The sequence below is a fragment of the Sinocyclocheilus rhinocerous genome, unplaced genomic scaffold (genome assembly GCF_001515625.1).
Source record: "Sinocyclocheilus rhinocerous isolate Xijiao unplaced genomic scaffold, SAMN03320098_v1.1 scaffold697, whole genome shotgun sequence".
Classification (NCBI taxonomy): domain Eukaryota; kingdom Metazoa; phylum Chordata; class Actinopteri; order Cypriniformes; family Cyprinidae; genus Sinocyclocheilus; species Sinocyclocheilus rhinocerous.
In genome coordinates this window covers 2,090,083-2,112,088 of record NW_015664033.1, presented here as the reverse complement: position 1 = coordinate 2,112,088, position 22,006 = coordinate 2,090,083, and the positions used below count along the sequence as shown (strand labels likewise).

The 22,006-nt window shown below is 39.8% G+C and overlaps 2 protein-coding genes and 1 long non-coding RNA gene across 4 annotated transcripts in view; 2 read left to right on the top strand and 1 right to left on the bottom strand.

Annotated features, from left to right (window-relative positions):
• LOC107729558 (voltage-dependent calcium channel gamma-2 subunit-like) overlaps positions 1-2,459 on the top strand; it is a 73,066-nt gene extending 70,607 nt beyond the window's left edge. Inside the window, exon 4 of the mRNA XM_016540124.1 lies at positions 1,650-2,459. Coding sequence (XP_016395610.1) covers positions 1,650-2,194 — 545 coding nt within the window. The 3' untranslated portion in view covers positions 2,195-2,459. The remainder of the gene's footprint in view (positions 1-1,649) is intronic.
• Positions 2,460-16,813: 14,354 nt separating this feature from the next.
• rpl3 (ribosomal protein L3) lies at positions 16,814-21,154 on the bottom strand. Of its 2 annotated transcripts, XM_016540063.1 has the most exons (9): positions 21,043-21,154; positions 20,134-20,326; positions 19,380-19,548; positions 18,910-19,045; positions 18,218-18,404; positions 17,839-17,999; positions 17,642-17,743; positions 17,337-17,552; positions 16,814-16,923 (listed from the first exon to the last, which is right to left on the bottom strand). In XM_016540063.1, the coding sequence occupies exons 1-9, from the start codon at positions 21,043-21,045 to the stop codon at positions 16,879-16,881; spliced, it is 1,212 nt and encodes a 403-aa protein (XP_016395549.1). In that variant the 5' UTR covers positions 21,046-21,154; the 3' UTR covers positions 16,814-16,878. The 2 variants fall into 2 exon arrangements, with proteins under 2 accessions (XP_016395549.1, XP_016395548.1); XM_016540062.1 differs by lacking the exons at positions 20,134-20,326; positions 21,043-21,154 and adding an exon at positions 19,770-19,849.
• LOC107729521 (uncharacterized) lies at positions 19,767-20,336 on the top strand. Its single transcript, XR_001638587.1, has 2 exons — positions 19,767-19,834; positions 20,199-20,336. It is a non-coding gene; the product is annotated as an uncharacterized LOC107729521 (long non-coding RNA).
• Positions 21,155-22,006: the final 852 nt, after the last annotated feature.

The window sequence follows — 22,006 nt, the reverse complement described above, 5'->3', positions numbered from 1 at the left end:
CAGTTCGGTCGGCTAACACAAAACTCTCTCGCACAGGCCCTCAATACTGTTTAGCAGTGCAATTCAGTAAAACAAACATTGTCTGAAACCAACAGCTTTGGCCTTAATGCCCAGATCAGCACAGTATCACTTAGACAACAAAGTCTTGCGCTAGACTTTTTCGAACAAACTGCCTCAGTACTATACAGTAGACAGTTAGCAAGTAGATTTCTTTTTCTCTGACTCGCTTTGGTCCTGATCCTGTTGCTAGGCTTAGAGAGGCCGTTTGGGATTAAACTCTAAAAATATGGTGTCCCTGACACACTTTCCCAGTGATCCATCATGGTGGTTTCACTCTGTCACAGACAACTCCAGCTGAGTGTGACTGAAGTCAGCAGTGAGCCACAGATCATGTTCCTGTGAGGTCACCCACTCCAGTCTCTGTTATAAGCTCACTTCTTCACTCTGATCTCCTCGTTTACTTGCTCACTCTGACAAATTAAGGTACTCGGCGTTCAGTTTATGGCTAAGGGGTTAAGGATATTGTGAAACCGGCTGTGTTAACCCTACCATTTAGAGGACAGTTACACTTTATTTTGTAAGGCACAGAGATGACAGTAAGGTTCTGTCATCCTCAGCTACATCCAGGGTCTAAACTTAACTTTTTGCTAGTCAAAAGAGAAACTGTATCAGCTGTGAAACTCTCCATTTTCTACTATTATTTAAATTTTATATTTTTCTCATTAAAATGGGCTAATTTAAACCATTTCATCCCTTGTTTCATCCACAGTGCCGAGCAGGAATTATTTAACAGCAAAGATAAACTTCTGATGATAAACCTACCACTGAGATTTAATCTGTTTACAACACACAATGGGTTTTAATGTTTTCTTAGAGGTAATAAGAGGTAAATAAGTGGTGTTGCATCAAAACTCACAGACATTAATTCAAATGTTTTAATTCAAAACATTTATTTAGTATGACTGATCTATTTTGAATGGGAAAACTACACACTTTATGATAAAGTTTTTCTTGCAGGGATTTTTTTTTTTTATATTTGTACTATAACTAGCTATGCTCAGGAAAATCGCATATACTATTTTTAAAAATATCTATAAAACATTTTATATGATACGTTTTAATTAGTTTTTTGAATATTACTAGTTTTTAAGCTTGCACAATGCTTAATAACAAATGTTTATTTAGTGCATGTCTTCAAATGTTGAGAACACAAAAAGCTTATGTGTCATTGACCCGTATCACTGTACAGCATGCATTAACCTTAGTCTGGGACTTTATATTGTAGCAAAAGGATGGCACTTTTAGCAATTTTTATAAAAGGCTCATGAAGACGTGTTACACTCCCTGAAAATAAAAGATATAAAAGCTGTCACTGTGGCGATACCATTTCAAGAGGTATTAATACAATATGTACCATTTAGGTACTTAGGTATATACAGTGGGTACGGAATACTAATATGTACACTTAAGATAATAATTAGATACTAATGTGTCCCTTTAAGGTACTAATATACACCCTTTAGGGGCAAATATGGTGAAAGGGTACCACCCCAGAGACAGCTTTTGTACCCTTTTTCTGAGAGTGTAGATTGTGAAAAAGCATTTTAGCCATGACTATGGGGTTAAAATATCTCCTCTCTTCCCCACAGGCCTCAGTAACATCATTGGCATGATCGTGTACATATCAGCCAATGCGGGGGATCCCTCAAAGAGCGACTCCAAGAAGAACAGCTACTCGTATGGCTGGAGTTTCTACTTTGGTGCTTTGTCCTTTATCATGGCTGAAATGGTGGGCGTGCTGGCCGTGCACATGTTCATCGACCGGCACAGGGAGCTGCGGGCAGGCACGCGGGCCGCAGATTACCTGCAGGGCTCGGCTATCACGCGCATCCCCAGCTACCGGTACCGCTACCGGCGCCGCTCCTGCTCCTCATCCCGCTCCACAGACCCCTCGCACTCCCGCGACGGCTCGCCGGTGGGCTTGAAGGGTTTCGGGGCTCTGCCCTCCACCGAGATCTCCATGTACACACTCACCCGTGGGGGCGACACCCTAAAGGGCAGCCACGGCACTCCCACCGCCACCTACAATTCGGAGAGGGACCACAACTTCCTGCAGGTCCACAACTGCATCCAGAAGGACTTGAAAGACTCATCCCACACTAACACAGCCAACCGACGCACCACCCCCGTATGAGGCACAACCTCCCCCCATATAGATCGCTAGGAGAGGGAGACGGGAGCAGGGCAGAGAGGGGGCGGAGGCCCGAAATATTACAGATAAAACTTCATGTACCATGCGTTTTCATGATTTGGAGAAACCGGGAGGATTTTTACTTTTCGATCAAAGATTACACATGTATGCATGATTTTGGCATTGACAAAATGAGGCTGGTTTGAAATGGAGAGAGGCTATAAGAGATATGCAGAGGGGTTCTTTCGGCCCGTCACACGGGAGCTGTAACTTGATTTGATATGTTTTTGTTAAGGAAGCATTTCACCACCCATCGGTCTACATGGATCAGCAAGCTACTGCTCCCTCATAAGTCTTCTTCCCCTCTCCACTATATTCATCATATTTATTTATTTGCTCATTTGTTATTTGCATTTAAAAAAAAACTGTGAACCACTGCAGTAAGGTATTCAGTAAGAAATAGCCCGGTCTGCAATCTCTTACAAAAGGTAGAATATATATACATATAGTATATATATGTGTGTGTATATATTAATTTTATAAATAAATCAACATAATAATCAAGACTTTTCTGAGGCAAAAAAAAAAGTCAAACCGCTGTTTGCTGGGTAATGATCTGATGGAAAAGAGACTCTGTCCCTGAGCTGCGACTGTAGCTGGACGACTGACGAAATCACAGAGAATCTTCACTGCAAAGCTGCTGTAACACGAAACTGACAAAGATGTTCAAACTTAGACAAAATTCTATTCTTTTAAAAGAACCTTCTCATCTTTTTCTCAGTCCCTGTTTGCTTCCCTTTTTTTCTGTACTCTCGCATTCGGTCGTCATGGGAGCGAACGACAGAAAAACAAACGCAAACCCCTTCGCTGGCACGAGCGACAAAAAGGGGTCAGAGTTCGCTGAAAGACTCCAGAAACGACTGCCAAGACGAAAAAAAGGAAGGAGGAGGGGGGAGGAAAAGAAGAGGATGCTGAACTCTTAATAAATACTTGCAAGAACGCAAGCGACAAATAAAGTACGAAATATTACGAGAAACGAAGCTAAGTGACTCACGAATACAAAGATTAAATGCATGCTATAAATTTACCGCAAACCTGCTTTTGAAACTTAAGTTTTAAAGGATAATGATAATTATAAAGGGAAAAGCAATGTTAAAAAAAGTTAAATATTAATGTTTTGTGTACTCTTTCTGTTTTGGTTTTTATTATTATTAATTATATTATTATTATTATAATTAATCATTATAATAATATACTTTGGTGATAAACCAAGCAAACGAATTATGACAAAACTGCTTTTTTAATTCTGAGTTGTTTCTTTGTATCCACGTGTATTTCTTTTACTCATTTCTTTTTCTCGGAATCACACGCCTTAGTCATTTCGTATTCCTATGGATTCATTTTAAATGTGTCGTTTTCTTTGAAATGAAATTCTAAAGGTGCCAAAACAGAATGATCCTAAACTTGGATGCATCAAGTCCTGATGAATAAACAGACAAACCCAAGGGGGAACAAACTCGATGCTTCTCTGTGTTTGCAAACCCTCACGCACCTGACGATGTCTCGAGCACCATTCAAACCAGCAGGAAAGCAGGCCGTGTTGTGAGCGAGCACGAGGCTTTCCAAATGAGTCAGACGTGAGTAAGTAACAGTAGGGAAGTGAAGTAACAGGCCACGTAATTACTCATCTGTTCCAGGCTCATCTATATGTGGGAAACGGTCTCTTAAGTATGTAATGTATCTGTTGCGTTAATAATGAGTGTGAATGATTCGCTCTGATGGAGCAAACCCAGAAAAATGGAGGGAAAAAAGGATGTGGTGGGAAAGTGTGCCATGTTCCAGAGAAACAGAACACAAGTTTGTAATAAAACATGTGACCTACTCAAGCGTTCTAGCATGCTAAAAGCATCACTTTCATTCCCGCCGACCTTCGCATAACAGGTTCGGATTTACACGTAGGACAGAATAGCTTCAGAGAGCAGCAGAGGGCTTAAGTTTTACTTTCAAAGCATGAATTCATGCTCAGTAAGGGAATATGTCCATCTAGACCAGTGAATCTCAACCTTTTGGCGTACCGGACCCCAGTCCAATTCAGAACCATCCTCAAGGACCCCCAGAACAAAATTGACTCATCTATGTATCATTTGTGTCTTTGTGAGGACCAAATGCAGTCAAGTATAATTCAAGTTAGTTGACTTGTCCAGTATTTGGCCATATCATCAGCTATATTGGATTTTTCTTTCATGGGAACATGTCATGTCAAAATATACAAAATTTATTTTAAAAATCATACTTTATACGGACCCCCTGGCCTTACGTCAAGGACCCCTGGTTGAGAAACACTGATCTATACAACAAGCTTTCCTGTGAGAAATACATTTTCTCAGGCAGATATTTTTTTTTGCTGCTATACATGTTGGATTCATGCCTTCTTAATATATGCCGAAATCTGACCCGCTGTCTATAAGCGACTTTTTGCAAGTCATAAAGTCATAATTTATAAGCCATTTTGCAAGTCTTCCCTCGACCAAGGAGGCAGAGAGAGTGCGAAATTACAACCACATGCAAGCTGTGTTTTATGCCTTTTTCAGTTCTCTGAATTAAAATGCTTCCCTCATTCTCCCACTCTATCTATGTATTCCCTCATCCATCTCCCTCCATCTTGTTGGACCAACATGCTTGTCCTTAATTTGCCTCCCCTGCACAATCTCTCATTTTTCCCTCCCTCTGTGAATCATCCACTTGCATACTACACCCCTCCCCCATCTATCGCTCTTGCTCCTTTCTTTTCCTCTCGCTCTCTTTTACATCTATCCTCCTCTCCGTTACACATTCATCACTCGCTCTGTCCTTTTTCTCCTTCATCACATTCCGACGTCTCTCTCGCATCAACTTTCCCATTCTTCTCATCCGGCAAATCAAATTCTACCCCCCAGCTCCCTCTCTCCTCATTACAACTTTGTGGAAAAAGGGGGAAAAAATCAACAGATTTAAACAGACAAATCAATCATCAGGTAATAGCCTCTTTGTTCCCGAGATCAAGATTACTGGCTGATGAATGAACATGCTCACTCTTTAGTTTCCTCTAAATGAGCCGCTGTCTCTCAGACTATGGGATGGCAGTACATACTGAAGCGGCATGTTTGCTGCCTATGCTCAGATTTCTCTGTGCTTTTGTGTTTAGACAGATTTTAGTTTGCAACCAGGGGGGTAAAACAGGTAAAACAGTAGCAAAACTCGAGAGCATGTTGATTTAAATGTGATAACTTGTCATATTAATATTTGTATTTATAAGCTAAAATTTACACTCACAGCTTTGATGTGAACAGCTGAATCTTTCGATTTGCACACACAGACAATAATAATAACACCCGTGTTTTGCATTCGAAGTTGCAGAAATGTGTAAAATGACATTCACATAAACAAAATGAGACATAAATGTGAACAACATATTTACTTTTGCACTTTACTTCAGTTTCGCTGTACAACCTCTCAGATCTTGCAGATCAAGTTCAGATCTTAGCGCTTTGACTTTTGCTTCTCCTTTCGCGATATTCCTGTAGCAGAACTCACTTGTGCACTTAAATGCAGATGCGAGAGAGCAGAACTGGGGGTGGGGATGAAGCCCTTTTATACAAATATTATTATTAACATTATTATGACAAGTTCTCACATTCAAATCAACAAGCATTCAAGTTTTGCTACTGTTTTACCTTCATACAATAGGGGGCATAAGCAAACTTCCAAGGGGGCAGCAGGATGAATTTGAATTTAAGTGAAACAAAACAAGCATGAAAATAACCCAAAATAACTACAAATAAAGATATTTTTCATTTTTATTCATCCCCTGAGCAACTGGGTAGAAATTTAGAAAAGTGTGATTTTTATTTTTTTTTTCTTATCTTATCTAGTAAATCACAAACAGCTGTAAAGGCCATGGAGCCATTGAATATTGTTGTGGACAATTAGGGGCTTTGGAATCAAAATGTTTGAGAACCACTGAATTAATATCTATTACAGTTTATGTGAGTTATATGTTAGTGACATTAGACAAACAACAGAACTTCCTGTAAATCCCATAGTAAAATTTTGAAGAATAATGTTTGTCTCAGATTTTTTCCCTAAAATTCCTTAATGCAAATTAAACAAGAATATAGTGACACAATTCAGATGATAAATGTAGAAAAAAAAATGTGGCATTGCTTCTTTCATTTGCTCTTAGAAGAATATGATGAGAAATAATTGAGAAATATAAGACTTAAGCTAAATATATAATATATTTTTAAATGTATTGCTGTCTAGGAAAAGGAGACATTAGAGGGGAGCTCAGTAATTTTGGTTACTGGCCTTTTATTGACTTTTCAAAAGTAAACTTATTTTTGTATGATTATTATTTTTTTTTTTTAAACATGGACGAAAACCTACTGAGTGCACTTTTTCAAACACTTCTCCTTTATGATTTTCATTTCCTTTGGGATTATACACAATTCAAATATGTATACCAAACAAGGGACTAAAGAAAATGAGACCATCTGTTTTATTCAAAGTAAGAATGCAGTAATGCAGAGACGCAGGCGGTGATTTGAGTGCAGAGTTTGCATGGATGTCAGTGTGTGTGTGTGGACATTGGCGATGTGGCTGAAGGCATACAGCGAGACCTACATTTCCCTCTCCAACGATCCCCTTCTGTGGCTGGGAGGCACAAACTGTCAACCCTTAAAAAGAGTATTAAAAAGTAGAGATATTCCATTTCTAAAGTGTGTCTTTTTTCCCCTCTATACCGCCTGAAGCTCTGTTCACACTTACAGAGAATTACAGCAACTAAGTGACCAGAAGTTGTTCATTTTCAACGATCATTTTCTAATTCATGTACGGTCCACCCTTTGAATGAAAAAATATTTGCAAGTAAATTGCACATATTTCATTATATTATAAAGGATATTTTTCCAGTTTTTGGATGGCTCTGAAAGGAACACTTCACCCAAAAATTTAAATTATGTCATCTTTTCCTCATCGTCATGTTGTCCCAAACCTGTATGAGTTTTTTCTGTTGAACACAAAAGATGTTTTGAAGAATGTTGGAAACAGTTTTGGTTCCCATTGACTTCCATTGTATAGACAAAAAATACAATGGAAGTCAGTGGGAAACAAAACTGTTTGGAACGACATGAGGGTGAGTAAAAAGATGGCAGAATTTTTATTTTTAGCCAGACTATCAGACTACCCTTTAAAAGCATTTCACTGTTCTATATGATTAGTCCTCTTCTCAGCCCACTTATTGAAACCATGTCAGAAATTGTCAGCACTCTGAGTGATTTTTATTCATAAAATGATAATTGTTCAACGAGTCAAAGATTTGATGCATTATTCACTGCTACAGTTTATATACAATTCATTTTTTTCTGCAAAATGTTAATATTTGCAGCAATAAATCTTATTTTTATCCGCAGTAAATTTCATTTTTGGTTATCAAAAGCTATGGCCAGTTATGCAGCACTCCAGCAAGAAACAACAGTGACCTGGTGACCTCCAGCAATAAAATCACTGTTAGTATAAATTTTGGTTTGAATCTTCAAATATTGTCTTTGCATTGGATCTCTCTTTTGGATCCGTCTCTCTCTTTTTCTTACCCGGAGTGTCAATATCTGCATCTTGCTGTGAGACATGATGTTAGGTATTAGCCCCTTGCTGTGTACCTGTCAGTGTCTGTCTACCCATCTCAAGCCTTCTCTTTCCTGCTACCTCTCCATTTGACACCTCACTCTGTCTCTTCTCTCTCTCTCTCTCCATTCTTATCCCCCATCACTCTGTATGTCTATCCACGCATATCTGTTTCCTTTCTCTCTCCCTCTCCCTCTCTCTGTCTTCTGTTGTGGTGATCAAACGTGCCTTGTGTGTCTCTCTGCAGTGCTGTGTGATCAGAGTGGAGAGTGAGCACAAAAGAGAGATACTGTGTGTGTGTGGTTGGTTTCTCAGAGACCCGAGGAACATGCTGTCCCCTTCTGGCTGGGAATACTAAAGGCACAATCCCACAGCTGCTGCCTTTGTGTCTCCAGCCCCTGACCACACTTATATAAGCCCAGACCACAAAGTCAACTGTCCAACAAGCCTAAAATTCAGTGTATCTCTATCATCCTTTCAAACGGTCAGGGATGAGACACGACACAGAGCTGTGCTGTGTCTGTTTTTTGGGGGTATCTCAAGCTTGTGATGCTCAGCTGGGATCTGAGCTCAGCTGAGTTCACCCGGGTCAGTTTAGAGTAAAATCAAACTCAAATACTGAAACAGGAAAAAGAGTGGTATACTGCCTTGAACTGTAATTTAAGTTGTATGGAGATATGCATAAAGATAATATGAAGTAAAATATTACATATATGGTGGAGATCAAAATTAGAGAGCAATACAATTTCCTAAATTTCGGGGTCACTGCTTAGTCTTACTTGAAGTTATTCTATCAGGAGTAGAAGAGCAGTTTTTAAGCATATTTTTTACATGAGTTAAATATATTCTGAAGCACAGGATCAAAAACAGAAAAAATTAGATTTCTGAAAAAGAACACTGATGAAAATTAGAGAACATTTTCAGATACCTCCCAGTTATTGGTGTTAATCTGGCATTTGGTTCTAATTTCCTTAATTATATGACAACAACTATTTAACTGGCAGCCTAACATTCCAGTTATCACTGACTTTGCAAGATGGTGAGCAGTTCTAAAGTGACTGAAACCCTTCAACAGTAGGTTGTCCAGATGAAGGTCAATAGCAGCCATAGCAAGAAAAGTTGGTCATTCCAAATCTGAAATTTCTAAAATATCTTTACAATGTCACAAACTCATTCAAGTCACCCAAAAAGGGTGGTCATCCACAAAAACAAATGCACTTGAGGACAGGATAATACGGAGAATCTCAATGGGCAGTCGGTTCAACACTGCAGCTGGAATTGCTCACCACCCTTACCAAAAAGTAGTATACTTCAAGTTTATTTTAGTAAGTATACTTAAGTAAAGTTCAAGTATATTTTTGACCTGACGGATGACAGCTAAGTGGAATCCCGGAAAATAAACCGTGGAACTTTGACCATTGAGAGAACAGTTTACTCGCGCGTGACTTGTATTAACAGATTTGGTCTGTTTAGAAACTTTGCCGTGTGAAAGCGAACTGCACCAAGAATAAAAAGCAACATTGTAATAATTTTAATCCCTGTTTCGGAACAAAGCAATCGATCTACAGGTGTGAAAGCACCCTGAGAGCCCACTCCCTCTCAAAGAATCAAAAGGCTGCTAGTGAACTGGTCCAAAGTTCACTTCAGTGATGAAAGCAATTTAATTTATTAAATTTAAGTTTAATTTATTTGGGTCCGATGGGAAACATTATGTTTGTCATCAAACTGGGGAAAGACAGAACCCCGAGTGCTTAAAGCAGTCAGTGAAAGGTGGAGGAGGAAATGCTATGGTTTGGGGGATGTTTTGTGCAGCAGGAGTCGGGCCTCTTATACAGATACATTAAGGTAGAGTGAATGCAGATGTCTATCAGAGCCTCCTGCCGCAACATGCAGTTTCTTCCCTGCGTTCATCACCCAATCTCCCAGCAAATTTAATGCAGGACAATGCCCCGTCACACAGAAAAACAGGTAAAGCAGTTCCTTGAAGCTGAAAACACTGAAATAATGAAATGGCCAGCCCAGATTCCTGTTCTAAACCTGATTAAACATCTGTGGAAAACCCTTGGCGACAAAGTTATGGCTAAAAAACCCACTACACACTAACTGTGGAAGAGAGTGGAAGAGGAGTTGACCAAGATCACACCAGCACAGTGTGAGAAACTAGTGATGTCCTGTGGCTGCAGATGTGCTGAAGTCATTCAAAGCAAGGGCCTGTGCACTTCCTAGTAATTTTTGACTGCTGTAACCTTCAGAAATTTTAGTTGTAATCTTTCTTTGTGCTACAATAATTGCTGTTCTCTATAAATCACTCTTTTCCACAAAATAAAGGCGTGTAAAGGTTTTTTTAAGTACCTTGGATATTTTGTAAAACATTGTTCTACTGGCATGGTATATAGCCACAACTACAATTCCTTTGAATTTTGAATGATGATGCAGGGGGCCCTGGTTGCAATGTGTTGATTGTCAAACTATAAAATAACTTTATTTTTTATTTTAAAAAGTTGTCAGTTTTTTTTATTGACAAAATATTTTAGTTTGTCTTGAATATTTTTTTTCATTGGACCAGATTACATTTTAAGCTGTATAATATACACTATATTGCCAGATGTATTGGGACACGCCCTTTTAATGAACAGGTTTGGCTACTTTAGTTCTTTCTATGAGAACAAATCTTAATGTTTAAGCATATAATGATATTCTAGGGAATTGTGTGCTTCTAATTTTAATTTATTATTAATTTTATTTATTAACAGTTTGGACAGGAAACTTTTCTATTCTAACATGACAATGCCTATATATATATATATATATAATGCCTTATTAATATTTATAAACTTCATATTAACAGTATATCTTGCATATCTATACACTATACCTGTGCAAAAGGCGATAGAGAGAGTGTCAGAGCTTATTACTCTTCCGGCAATCCCTGAATCAGAGGAGGATGAGCGATGCACTCCAATGGCCACCGATTCAACTTAGCCTTTTACAGAGGCAAATTGCACGCAATTTGGGGGCGGCTGTGCAAAAGGCGATAGAGAGCGTGTCAGAGCGCTGTCGCGCTAGCCAGAATGGGGACTTTTATTATGTAACGCGGATAGCCGGAAGAGACACTGTTCATTACTCGGAGATCGGCAGACTGCTTCCGCTGCTTGTGATCGGGTTTTCTGCATAAACGAGTGCTGGAGACATGCATCATTGTTCATATCAGCCTCAGTTTGAATGTATCTTGTGTAGAGTGCGTCCTATACGAGTGAGTACGAATCCTCGTTAACGGATTGATGCTTGCTTTATCAATGATGACGCAGTTATTAGCTGTCCGATGTTGCATGGTAATGCTATTATCTATATGCTATTCTTGTAACATATCTGTTTATTCACAATGTTCGGAGTTATAATGTTTATAATGCTATAAGTTATGTGGTTATATGTTATACCAAGGGTTTATACATCATTATGTTACTGGAAGAGGGGAGCAGCCTATAGTTGTATATGAATAATAATACTTGTAATGGTGGTTTCATTATATTGCTTTTGTTTCTTTCAGAGAAACCACACCCTCCACCACAATCATACATTTCATGCTTCAACTGATAAGCACCCAGCCCTCTCAAGAAGACAAGATTCTTTAAAGACTGTGCTTAAGTTTCCCCTCTAACTGGCTCACGCCTCCCATCATTCTCAGCAACCCGTGTATGCTCATTTGCAGTGTTCCCAGAGTCCATCCTCGTCTCTATCACCTAAACCACTTTGTGTCCACTGCAGTCCTCAGCTTCTTGTTCCACATCTTGTTAGTAGACACAGACTGATGTGCATGTAAAGGCTGACTCCCCCTCTGAGTTGATCATATCGCATCTGTGAAAATAAACCTGTTCAAACTAATACTTCCCTCTGTGGTGTTCTGACCGACACACCTGGTTCACTGCGATTCAAGCTAGCCCTAACAGTATCAGGTAGCTCTTCGCTACAATACCACAAACTGAAGGGTTACTAGGAAGCTACAGGCAGGTGAGTTTTAATTAGGGTTGGAGCTGAACTCTGCAGGGCTGTGGCTCTCCAGGACCGGAGGTCGCCACCCCTGGTATAGGCCTGTAAAGCCTACTTATATTTTATATATTAATACAAAATCATACTCATTCTCAAAATCATAATCAAGTCTCTTCTGGTTGACTGTTTTATCTAGAGTTTTGTTTATAGTTAAATAAATTAACCCATGTGCAAAAAGAAACTCCGCGAACGACAACTGAACTGGCTGTCGCTAATGTGGGACTACTCAAGAGATAAAATACACTTTGACAATGTAATGAATGTAAATTATGACACAACACCAACAAATTCAGCGCTCTCACTCACATAAATGGAGCAGATGAGCAGCCCGTGGCTAATTATTAGCTGTATCACCCATTGCTCAGCGTGATGACCAACCGTTTCCCCGTGTCCCTCTGCACATGCAGACAGACTGTGGGATGCACTGCTCCGCCACTCGCCCTCTAGTGGTAAAGTGAGAGTTAGGTGGGCCTGTCTTCTGCTCAGCAGTCTGGTGATGCTTGTTGCTGGCTTTAAGAATGCTGTGTCCATAGGAACCAGCTCAGAATACTGATTCCACAGTGCAGCACTTGTGCATCAGGGCTGCAGTCAGGCAGACGCTAGCCAAGGACTGTCCACTGTCTCTACCCCGTCTCTCTTCAGAAAATAAAACCAATGCATGTGAATTATATTCTGCAATCCCAAATGGCAACATGAGACGGTTGAAGATATGCTCTACTCATACTGTGGGGTTTCAATGCAGTCCATAAAGGATAAATAAAAAAATAAAATAAATATAGAAATGGTTGCCTTAGACAATGAAAACATGTATTTGAATATTATTGCACATTTTTCTTTACATTTTAGTTTTTCTCCATTTTTTCTTTATTTATAACATAATGAAGACCAAAAATAGTACACAGCAAACAGGAGTTGATAAAACCAAATAATAAAGAAATATAATCTTTATATAGTATTTCAGAAGGCGGGCCTTCATTTGATACAGGAACTATTCGTGCAGTTCATGCCAGACGTGGGAGAGAGGTGTTATAATAATGTAAAATATGTGAAAAAATAATGTGTTTTTCGAACAACCTAGTATGAGAGCCTGTTCTAGTACACCCCCAAAACAAAATCAAGACTTTGTAAAAGAGCATAATAGGACCCCTTTAATAAATAATAAACAAATAGTTGAACACTGTCACATTGTTCTTTTAATAACTGAAATATCATGTAATTTTAAACATTGTTGAAAATACATGTATAGGGTAAGTGAAAGTTTATTAACTAAACTGCGACTAGTCTTAAAAAAGTATCTAATTTTCTTTTTCTTTTTTTCTTCAAGACTGGTCATAATAAGACTGGCTAAAATTCTAGTTGGTGAAATTAATTCTTTAAAGACAGTCTTAGCATAGTGACTATGTTTATGCAACTGGCTCCAAGTATCTTCATGCTATGCTATGAAGTATGTTAAAACAAACATTAAAGGGATAGTTCACCCAAAAATGAAAATTGTGTCATTAATTACTTAGCCTCATGTTGTTCCAAACCCGTAAGACCTTTGTTCATCTTCAGAACACAAATTAAGATATTTATGATAAAATCCAAGATCTTTCTGACCCTCCATATACAGCAACACAACTACCACATTCAAGACCCAGAAAGGTAGTAAGGACATTGTTAAATAGTCCATGTGACATCAGTGGTTCCAACATAATGTTACGAAGCTACGGGAATACTTTTTGTGAGCAAAGAAAATTAAAATAACAACTTTATTCAACAATTCTTCTCCTCCAAATCTTGTCTTCCACCATTATCTAGAGTACCTCTGCACAGAAACAACGCATGCGCGTGGTGCTGCGGACGTAGAACATGCATGCTCTGAGCCTTGTTTACGTGCAGAGGAATGCACGTGGTACTCTCTATAATGGTGGAATATGTGGAATAAAGTCATTATTTTTGTTTTCTTTGTGCATAAAAAGTATTCTTTGTAAAATTATAGTTGAACCACTGATGTCACATGGACTACACTGAAAAATAAAGGTGCTTCACGATGCCATAGAAGACCCTTTTTGTCTAAATGGTTCCATAAAGAACCTTTAACATCTGAAGAACCTTTCTGTTTCACAAAAGCTTCTTTGTGGCGAAATAAGGTTCTTCAGATTATAAAAAGGTAAGAAAGAGATGGTTCTTTAAAGAACCTTTGACTGAAAGGTTCTTTGTGGAACCAAAAATGGTTCTTCTATGGCATCGCTGTGAAGAACCTTTTAAGCACCTTTATTTTTAAGTGCATTTTACAGATGTCTTTACTACGTTTCTGGGCCTGGGGACATTTCAGTTGCATTGCTGTCTATGTAGGGTCAGAGAGCTCTTGGATTTCATCAAAAAAATATCTTAATTTGTGTTCTAAAGATGAATGAAGGTTTTACGGGTTTGGAGCGACATGACGGTGAGTAATTAATGACAATTTTCATTTTTGGGTGAACTATCCCTTTAATGGTCATTATAATGTAGTTTAATCTACAAATATAACGCGATTTTGTAGGAATTGTAATCAGGAGCGAAACATAGAACCCATTAAAAGTTATTTGAGCCAATGGGGATCGCTCCTAATGGAAACCCAATTTCAAGGTAGGACCCGAATTGTCTCAACACAGGCACAAAAAATTACTATATTTGAAATTGCCTATCTTTGCTAATGGAAACCACAGAACTGCGTTCCAAGTAAGACTACATACTTCAGCTGCCACGTCATCAAGCTCCATCGGAGGCCGTCTCGAATTAAAGGATCTTTGGAAGGCAACCTTCATTTCGAGACCTTCATTGTATTTTGAAGGATGCATCAAGTGTATCCTTTGTGTCTTCCAGTCACTCACAATTCTTTACACATATTCCAATTCATGAAAATATTTGGTGGGAAATGAGGCGGCAATGAACATTATAATATTATAATAATTTCATTATAAAATCAAAGACCAAAAGTGTTTTCGGAGATAAGGTATTATATTTTATTTTGTGTATATTAATCACAACAGTCCATGATGTAAATCAATGGGAGACCATAGACAGTTGTCATATTCACTGCTTTAATAATATAGTTACATTTTTCCCAAATTAATTTTTAATAAGTATTTTCGTGCCGCGACTCTTTGACCAGTCAACACTGCAAATTCAATGTGATTAGGCTAGGATGCTAATCAGCCAAAAATTAACCCCTTGCCTTTTTTCAGAGTGAAATCTAGTGAAATCTTATAATCCAGTCTTTTCCCCCCTCTGAATCTGGGTTGAAGTGGTCTGCCCTTCCCTTTGAAAAAGTGAAAAAAAAAAACGACAACACTCCAAGGTCTAAGCTCTTAAAAAATAAAGGTGCCATCCTTGATAAATCCTTATGAATATTTCTGGAAGGGTGGTGGGTGAGGGGCGAAGCGATTCTTGCCAAGAGAGCATATCTACTAGGCAAGGAGGAAGTAAGACCTAAACAGTGTGTGAAGAGCTTCCAGGGTTCTTATTACGCTGTGAAACGATGGGGGAAGCAGTTTTGCAATGAGTCAGTGTGAGGACAGAGTCTTAATTAGGTGAGCTCCCTTGGGACTGTCATAAACAAAAGCCTCAATCCGAACTTGATGCCCCCAACGCTCAGAGGGATGCTCCGTTCTCAAGGACAAAACCTAGAGGCATTGCCAGCTTAACCATTGTTGTTTGGGATTGCTACAAAAATTTACACACGAGTAGAACAGGCAGAGAGTGCGAGGTTGCAACAAAAGTCCTTGGCAGCCCTCTTCGAACTGTGTAATGGTGGGATGGGGTAGGAGGCCAGAGGGAGTGGGGAGAGCCAGCTGTTTCTTTGGTATGGACATCTGGGCACAAGTGCTGTGGGGTGTTGTGTTTGGACAGATGAACATGACAGGGAAAGGTAGAGTTCCTGACAATGCCCTCATCAGTCCCATCCTCCCTCATTACAATGAAGCTGCTGTCAGACAGAGCTAATTTGAGCTTTGTGAAGTAATTTAGCAGATTAGACACTGAGAAAGATGCATGTCAAATACGGAGAATTACGGAATAAAAAGTGGCATACAGTACAAGTGTTTTGATCAAGGCGAGATTAGTGTGGACTTTCCCCAACTGTGTTCGGAATCAACTTTTGTCCTCTAGAGGAGCCTTGTGAACATACAATACTAATTAAGTTATATACAGCATTCATTATCGACCAAGCACCTGAAGGCCAGGAGTTTCGCTGAGTCAGGGGGATCCACAAGGCTGCCATTGATCTGCTTCCCGCTCTGCAGCACTGCTTTCCTGGAGCAACCTTTCACAGAGGTCATACATGGAAAATAAAGACTACATTTCTTAGCAAAAGCTATTTGGTTGAGACCTACATCCAAGATTAGAGTGACTTGTAATTGTATGATTTGGTTCCAGTGTTAAATGGACACAGCATAACATTTAGATTGTGAACAGTTGATGTTTACAACTTAGTTGCACAACAATCTGAAAATCAAGTCAAGACACCCCAACAAAAACACCTTATTTTCTCCACATGCATGCTCAAGGAATAAATGCATGAATTAAGAAACAGTTAAATAGACTTCAAGACCTGGAAATGTCATGCACAAAATAAATTAACCCCAGGTGCATTTTTCGCAAGTATACCTTGTGCAATTTTTTTTGTGGGGTACAAATTATACAATACCTATATCTTTTAAAATAAGGAAATTACTGGAATTAATTAATTTCTTGATTTATATAAAAGCAGCCCTAAAGAACAAGCAGCTCTACTTGTGGAACCTTAAAGCTCTTATTTATATAAAAAAAATAAATAAAAAAAAAACAGGGGGGGGATGGACATATCACAAAGGTTGAGAACCACTACACTAAACCAAGTGGAGAACTGAGAACAGTTAACCATTCTGAAATGCAAAAATGTTACAGAGCCCGTTCATTTTGGTGATTTTTATTAAACTCTGCTGTCTGGTGTTGTCATGCAGTACTGCAGAGTACGATTATGACATCTCCTCCTTGGCAAGGCGGTCTTTCTTGAGGGGTCCCTGTTGAAAGAAAAGATTGGTTACCAGCCAATTTAACTCAAACTGATTTTAACAGAAAGGTAGATAATGTATAACTGGTATAAATGTCATCAGAGAGTGAACAGGGAGAAAGCACAAGAGAGGCACCACTCCCCTGCCTCACTGAGCTTTTATCTTGCACTGGAATGGAACCCAAATCTCAGACTGACAGGCTGAAACAGGTTACGAACAGTGCACTGACCTGCAGAGGACCATGGGCATGGAGGCAGTTAGGTGTGGTGCATGTAAAATTAAAAGTGCAGAATCCACCAATGCCTCAGGACACTCGAGCACAGCCTATTTCAGACCAATATCTTTGGGCCCCAGTCTGATTCTGGGTGCTCTGGTCATAGCAGGGATAAAGTGCTGAGTAACCACTGCACGCATGCACTCACCATGAAGCTCTTCTTTTCCTCAATGGTCTGGAAACGTCCATGACCAAACTTGGAGGTGGTGTCGATGAATTTGAGGTCGATCTTCTCCTGGGCACGGCGGCTGGTCTGGACCAGGAGAGATTTGCGTAGGGTCAAAACCCTCTTCTTGGTTCCGACCACACAGCCTTTCAGCATCAGGAAGTCGTTGGTCACTTCACCATAGTGCACAAAGCCACCCTATAACGTGGAAAAAGTGGGTTTAAAAACTTTCACTACACAACCTTAAGTAACTGAAAACCCCATAAGGCAGAAATCTGCACACTCACCAGGGGGTTGATGCTCTTGTTGGACAGATCATATTCAGTAGAAGCGTTGCTCTTAACTAGTTTTCCATCCTTGGTGTGATAGCCGGCACCAATCTTGTAGATCTAAAACACAAAACATCATGAGAAACAAGACTCAAAAGAGGAAAGACTTAAAACTGATCCTACAGGAAAGCTTGGGTCTAATTCTGAGGCCTCACCTTCTTGTTGATCTCCGTGCGGTGGTGGTAGCCCTTCTGACCGGCACGAGCCACAGAAAAAGCCACACGGGCAGGATGCCAGGCTCCAATACAGGCCACCTTACGCAGACCACGATGGGTCTTACGGGGCAGCTTTTTTGTGTGCCAGCGGCTTGTCACACCTACAAAAACATTTGATTAGAAAGTGCTCTTGGAAGCTCATTGGCTTAAAACACAGCAAGTGTGCTGTCAGAAGGAAGGCAGCATGGGAAATTTCCTCATGCGTTTCGGGCGCCATGCCTGACGCTAATAATCCATGTCTTTCATCATTGTGCACAATGGTTACCAAATGAAAACTCACAGGAACAGACAAATGTTGAACAAAAAGCCATCCACCTACCCTTGTATCCGTGACCCTTGGTAACACCGATAACGTCAATCATCTCATCCTGACCAAAGACGTTAACGATGGGAATGGGCTGCTCAAGCTTCTCTCTGGCCCAGTCAACCTTATCAGCAATGGAGCCTCCGTTCAGCTGAATCTCCATCAAGTGGGACTTCTTCTGTCTGTGGGGCAGCAGGCGCATCTACAGAAAGCGGGATGGTTGGTAAAGCTCCATTTAAAAGAAAATGCTATTTGTATACACTAGAAACGCACAAGTCACAACCAAGCTTTCAACAAAAATAGAGTACACAATTTGTTGCACAACATCTTTGACAAAGCGATTTTGAAAAATCAGGTTCATTACACTGGCAAAGATTCATAATGAGTTTTGATAGTAATTTAAGTTAAATCAGAAACTTCTATTAAATTGTGTGGGAGGGGGATCCAGAAAGTAAGACATTTGGGAGGGGGAAAAAAAATAAATACATACAACCCAAAATTAAAAGCAAAATCCGAGTTCACTTCAAAACTAATTTCAATTTGTTCTTGAGACAAACATGTGGAATGGATTTAATGGTATGAGACAAGTAGAGTGACTTTAATTAAAATAGTGATATTTTGGCCATAATCTCCCAGCCTATTCAACAAGCGTCAAAGTGATCACTAAAGCTCACAGCGTAACTTTGTGCCGCAGCTTTTAAGCTCACCTGTGTGTGGGCAATGATGCGAATGATCTGGCAGTACTTCTTCATGGAGGAGAAGTCTTTCTCCAGCTGCTTCTTGCCCTCTTCATCTTGCCACCTCTTGCAGTACTTGGTAAAGGCCTTCTTCTTGGACTTGTACCTGAACATGGCACAGGGAAAGGTTGGCGCACAGTTCCTTCATAGCCCAGCAGGCCAGTGGAAGGAGACTGGGCATGGCTGCTAGCCCATCCTCAGGGTAAAGGGGGGCGTCAACAGCACTAGGTAATTTCGGCTCATGGCACAGTTTCTAAGGAGCCCTTTCCACCGGCCAGAGGAGCCCGGAGCTCATCAGGGCACTAGGCACCTGAGCGGAGCTGCACCCCACCAATACATTAGACTGGCCCAGAAAAACATGACAAATGTTTATTCTGGCCATCAACCATCAGCTCCAGACTAAACAAAACCAATCAGAAGTTATCAAAACCAAGCCTTACCAGTTCTTATAGAAGCGACGCTTGCACTCATCACTAATGTGCTCAGCAAAGATGGTCTTGAAAGAGCGCAGGCCACGAGGGGTCATGACATATCCAACAACACCCACTACAATCATGGGAGGAGTCTCCACAACGGTCACTGCCTCAACCACCTCCTTTTTGTTGACCTCTGATAAGCACAAAAAACACAAGTTAGTTTAACTGTAAACCAGCATGCCGGTTTAGAACCAGGATTTAAAAAAGTTTTGAACTGTGCTCAGAACTCGACATTCAGCAAGGGTTCAAGGCCCAAATATGTCCGCCCGTCGAGGTTTATCATCACTGGCAGACACCCTAATAGCAAAGTAGATTTCACATTACATGCAACAAACTCTGTATGCTTTCACTTACTTGAGCCGGGTCTGTCGACCTCACGGACAATGTGGGTCATGCCAGCCTTGTATCCGAGGAAAGCGGTCAGGTGAACAGGTCTACAATCATGGGAGGAGTCTCCACAACGGTCACTGCCTCAACCACCTCCTTTTTGTTGACCTCTGATAAGCACAAAAAACACAAGTTAGTTTAACTGTAAACCAGCATGCCGGTTTAGAACCAGGATTTAAAAAAGTTTTGAACTGTGCTCAGAACTCGACATTCAGCAAGGGTTCAAGGCCCAAATATGTCCGCCCGTCGAGGTTTATCATCACTGGCAGACACCCTAATAGCAAAGTAGATTTCACATTACATGCAACAAACTCTGTATAAACTAACTTACTTGAGCCAGGTCTGTCGACCTCACGGACAATGTGGGTCATGCCAGCCTTGTAGCCAAGGAAAGAGGTCAGGTGAACAGGCTTGCTGGGATCATCTTTAGGGAAACTCTTCACCTTGCCACGATGGCGTTTGCACCTCTTGCGGGGCAGGAAGCCCAGAGAGCCATGGCGTGGGGCCGAAAACTTACGGTGAGACTACACAAAAGAAAATTCTTAATTAATCTACATTACTTCTGTAATGTACCATTAATTTTGATAGAAAAACTGTCTTTAAACATTTTTTCCTGTAAGCTCCCATATCTTTGTAACTTAAACTAGATAAGCTTAATATTTCAATTTCTAACAAGTCATCTTAGATGGAAAAAAAAAAAAAGCCACTAGTCCAGTCTTGAAACCGTAAAAATGTTTTCTTGCACGAGTAAAGTCGAACAGGCAGATTCACAAAAACTGATTTTACATTAAATGGGTTGCCACCTGGAAATACCAGACAGCACAAGAAAACACTGACTGTTCCTTTATCTAGTGACTAAAATTTACTTCGACACTTCACTGGATAGGCCCTAAAAAGAAGCGCAGAAAACATCTCCCACAACGACAATGAAAGAAACCCAGGAAAGGACCATTCGACAGGCAGAATGGTTTATGATATCTCCCTTTCACCCTTGTGCTTTCTAAAACGCATTTAAATGGTTTATCCGTGTTAAGATTTCAAAGCAGAGCAGGACGCTGCCATTTTCCCCTTCGGTCAAACACGCACCATGTGCAACACACCCAGGCACTGCGGTTACCATCTATAATCACTGCAAAATATTCGTTTGCCTTCTGTGTATAATATACAGAATAGGATGTGTTTGAAATCAGATGGATGTCTTTGATTCAGGATAGATTGTGAAGAAGAGTCGATCACTCACCATTTTGTCCCCGGTCCGATTGAAAGAGAGCGACTGAGAGGCGGCGCTTCCTTTTAAGGCAAGACGCGCGTTCGACGCGTGTGCGTCACTGCATACGTCTCTCGTACGTTCATACGATCCTCCAGTGGCGTCGCCCTCTATGGGCCAGTAATGCACTGTACTCCATATGTAGATGAAGTATATTAAATATGAAATTTTCCGCTTGCGTCGTGAACATTTATTCTGTTTCGAGATTAATTTCAAATACATGTGTAAAATGCTTGTTTATATGCAACCAAGGAAATCATTTTAATCTTAAAACCCCTTCAGACCTGAATTATTTTCACTGAACACATTTTGTTTTATCCACTTCATATTTGCTCTTCTCCAGTATAGAAATGAGTCTAAAATACAAGATTTGTGCCAACTCATTTTTTATTAGATTTTGTTCATGTCCACTATAATGGACAGCAGGACTGAACATAAAAATCCTCATATTTTAACCATACTTAATAAGTAGAGTTTGTGCACTATAGTTGAACTAGTGTTTAAGATTTTGAAAAGAACACAAACTGTAAGAATTATCAATACAATAAGAATGTGGAAAAAACTAGTTTGATCCTTTTTGTTGGTTGAAGTGAGTGAATATGAGTATATGTATAAATGTCTTTGTGTGTATGTGAATGTGTTTATGTGTACTTGCTGATTGTTTTGATGAATATATGATTGTGTGCATTATAGCATCAGTGTGTGCGAGGGGGGTGTGAGTGTGTTTTGCTGCGTATTCACTGATCTCACATGCACTATGGCTGTTTCTCACTAAAACCAATGAAAAATTGATTGACAGGATATGGTCACTTTGAAGACAAATTAAATCATATTAATATTAATTTCATTAGTTAACATCAATGGTCATAAAACATTAACATTAGCATAGTTCCTGCTGATATCTTTCAAGACCCGATGTCCATTGCGATGGACATTA